We start from the raw sequence: 3,350 nt of genomic DNA on the forward strand, positions 1-3,350 counted from the left end.
CCTTATGGTCGTGAAAATACGGTATACTATAGATTCTCCAAGGTGCCCGGATCAAAAAACATTTGCACAAATTACAAAGCTGCATCTAAAAGGTGTGAGTTCAGGTTTTACAAGATGCATAGTCAACAATAAATCTCTGAGGAGGAAATGAGTCACCCATTGAATATGTTCATTCTGACTGTGTGTGCAGTCCTATACATGTTCTGAGATTAACACCAGCTCCAAATGTGGGGAGATTTTCCCTGCGGTGCATAAATCTCAGAAGACTATCCGCCACACTGGCGGAAAAATGTTTGTACCAAAATAGTTGTGTAATAGAAAAGCTATGCTGACACTCTGTACTGCGACAGCAGATCTTTATTCAACATAACAAAATATTGTTTCCTCTTTAAAGAATCAGAAGGTCACAGTGAAGTCAGACTGATTGTAACTTAAAGCCTCATTTCATTTCATGCCAAAAAATGACACGGACTTCATCATCCTCTCAGCTCTGATTCTGGAGGAGATCGCCATCGACTGCCACAACAAGGAGACAGAAGAGCGCCTCCTGCAGGAGGCTCATGACCTTCACCTCTCCTCACTGCAGCTGGCCAAGAAGGCCTTCGGAGAGTTCAACGTCCAGACAGCCAAACACTACGGCAACCTCGGACGACTCTACCAGTCCATGAGGAAGTTCAAGGTGGGTGGATCTGTCTGACTGATTGTTTGTCTCTTTGTCTCCCTGCATGTGCATACTGTCTTAAAACACTGTTCAGCTACACATGTTCCTCTTCACACTGGCTTCATGGATGCACTGTCAGTGTTAGTGATAGAGGACAAAATCTACAGTCCTTTTGTTATGCATTTGAAATGAGTCTGAGTGAAGTGAATATTGTCCAGAGTTAGTCCCTTTAGTGTAACGTTCCCTGGACAGTGTTTCCCTGTTACACTGCAGCTGACGCTTTTATCCAAAGTGACTTACAAGTGCAGTCGACTGTATGGATACAACTCACAAAGTACAGGATTATGGAGGTACATCAGCCTCATCAAACAAGCTGTTCAAGTGCTACATGTAGAACAATCAGAGACAGAGACAGACTGACCTTTAAGACCATATTCAGGTACAAATATTTACTTTGGTTATCAGGAATGAATGGTTAAACAATATTCCCCATCCCTCTTCAGGTCACGTGTAGTTTTAATGTACGTGGATATTCCATGTTTAGTGTTGACGTCAAAATGGACCCATAATTCCGTTCACAAGCTGGTCTTTTCAGTTGTTTCAGTTGTTTCCCATAATCGAACCAATCAAATCCAATGCTGTGATGGTGTAGTCCTCATGGCTGCATTGTATTGAGTCCAGCAGCAGGGCCACATGACGGAGGTCCTGCTCAACAACAGTCATAGCTGCAAACTCTGAGCCTTTCAGTAAAAGTGTTCTATCAATCTTTGGAACAAACTCACTGTGGATGAAATCACCTTCTCGCCCTGATGACTGATCTGTTTCTTTCTGTGTTGTGTCTTGTGTTTTGCGGGTGTCCGTGGAACCAGGAGGCAGAGGAGATGCACATCAAAGCCATCCAGATTAAAGAGCAGCTTCTGGGCCACGAGGACTACGAGGTGGCTCTGTCTGTGGGTCACCTGGCCTCCCTCTACAACTACGACATGAACCAGTATGAAGACGCAGAGAGGCTCTACCTGCGCTCCATCGCTATCGGTCAGACACAGGGAAGGGGTGGATGGTTACTGATGCTGATCTTACTTTATTGTAAATACAGTACTTTTGTCCATGCCAGGTTCCCGTACTGCACAAATAACAACTTGGCAGGTTAGCCATTTATCATAGATAGGCCTGCTTGTGGAAAGCAGAAGGCCTGGGTTAGACCAAAACAGAGCTGGACCTCACTTTGTAATACAGGCCTGTGGTCACTCCTGGAAACATAGTTCTCTTTTTTGCTCCAAAAATGAACCCAGTTCTGAGCTAATGTCGGTAGCTGACTCAGACCCATGTGTCCCTCTCTCTGCTGCTGGAACTAGCCTCCAATGCTTAATGTATGTCCAAGGCGTAAAGCAGCATGATGTTGGATTTTTCTAATTCATTCATTAGTATCAGACTGTAATCCCACTGTGGTAAATATGTTCCGCTGTACTCAAGTATTGGTTCTGATTACATTACTGATGATCAAAAACTAGCAAGTTGACAACTTTGCTAATATTACTGACTAGTCCAACAGCAGTCAGCCCAGCTCAGTGTCTGTCTTTCAGCCTTTTTTTTCACCAAGCTCTGTCTGGCAGCTTCTTGCTCGCTCACTCACTCTCTTCTTTTCTCTTCTTAGCTTCCTCCGTCAACTTCCTCTTCACTCTCTCCTCTGCCATTATGTCTGTCGAGGCTGCTGGTTACATTGCCCTTGCCCGCTTGTCCAGCGCCCCCCTTGTTCTTAGAGCTCCCAGTCTGGGCAGCATGGACTGAGTTTCCACCAGGAAACTGTAAATCACTGATGAAGCATTGAGGCGGGAAAACCAGAAAACATTTTTCCATAAAATAATATGGAGTTTTACCAAAATCAGTTAAACAGTTGGTGGTGTTTAAAAGTCTGTGTGGCATCAGCATGATTTTGAAGGTAGAAAGGTTCCAGAATGTGGTTTTATTGGCCATGCTGTATTAGCAGCTTAATTAGTTTGTAATTAATTCAACATCCAACGATTGTTTTTGTTATTGATTAACAGCTGATCCATTTGTAGTTAGTTGGTCTACCAAAGGTTACAATATAACTGTAAGAAAAACATTTCCACATTTCACATTTTTGGCATCATTTCTCAGAAATGGACTTGAATGATTAATGGAATGTGAAAAAAGCTGACTATGAGTTTTCAGTCTACTGAACCCTGGTTTGTGATGTCTGTTGTGTCCTCATAGGTAAGAAGCTGTTCGGAGAAGGTTATAGCGGGCTGGAGTACGACTACCGAGGCCTGATCAAACTCTATAACTCAGTGGGAAACTACGAGAAGGTGTTTGAATACCACAACATACTGTCCAACTGGAACCGGCTGAGGGACCGGCAGTTTGCCGTCGCAGACGCCCTGGAGGACGTCAATACTACGCCCCAGCAGACCCAGGAAGTGGTACAAGCTTTCCTATTGGCTCAGAGCCTTGGCCCCACCCGTCCCTGTCTCGGCTGATTTTTATGAGGGAAGAAAGGAAACAAGGACACGTGGGCTTTAGCCTGGAGAGGACACATGATGAGCCCTAATGTGATGCTTCAGTTGCACACAGTTAATTAGTAATACACAGTAAATTCAAGCATCACCGGCATGTCAGGTGACTTTATGGTCACTGCAGCTGCCAGTTCTCTCTCTCACACACACACACA

General features: G+C 44.3%; 1 protein-coding gene across 1 annotated transcript; it reads left to right on the forward strand.

The window, feature by feature from the left end:
• Window positions 1-436: 436 nt before the first annotated feature.
• LOC113745595 (amyloid protein-binding protein 2-like) lies at window positions 437-3,333 on the forward strand. The gene is made up of 3 exons (XM_027277311.1): window positions 437-679; window positions 1,531-1,696; window positions 2,897-3,333. The coding sequence occupies exons 1-3, from the start codon at window positions 452-454 to the stop codon at window positions 3,157-3,159; spliced, it is 657 nt and encodes a 218-aa protein (XP_027133112.1). The 5' UTR covers window positions 437-451; the 3' UTR covers window positions 3,160-3,333.
• Window positions 3,334-3,350: the final 17 nt, after the last annotated feature.

This window comes from Larimichthys crocea, unplaced genomic scaffold, assembly GCF_000972845.2.
Source record: "Larimichthys crocea isolate SSNF unplaced genomic scaffold, L_crocea_2.0 scaffold9858, whole genome shotgun sequence".
NCBI lineage: Eukaryota > Metazoa > Chordata > Actinopteri > Sciaenidae > Larimichthys > Larimichthys crocea.

Bases quoted from the DNA above. Each gene is read 5' to 3' on its own strand.
- LOC113745595 (XM_027277311.1), top strand. From the start codon at position 452: ATGCCAAAAAATGACACGGACTTCATCATCCTCTCAGCTCTGATTCTG. The intron at 680-1,530 runs GTGGGTGGATCT...CCGTGGAACCAG, and splicing joins AGTCCATGAGGAAGTTCAAG to GAGGCAGAGGAGATGCACAT. The intron at 1,697-2,896 runs GTCAGACACAGG...GTGTCCTCATAG, and splicing joins CCTGCGCTCCATCGCTATCG to GTAAGAAGCTGTTCGGAGAA.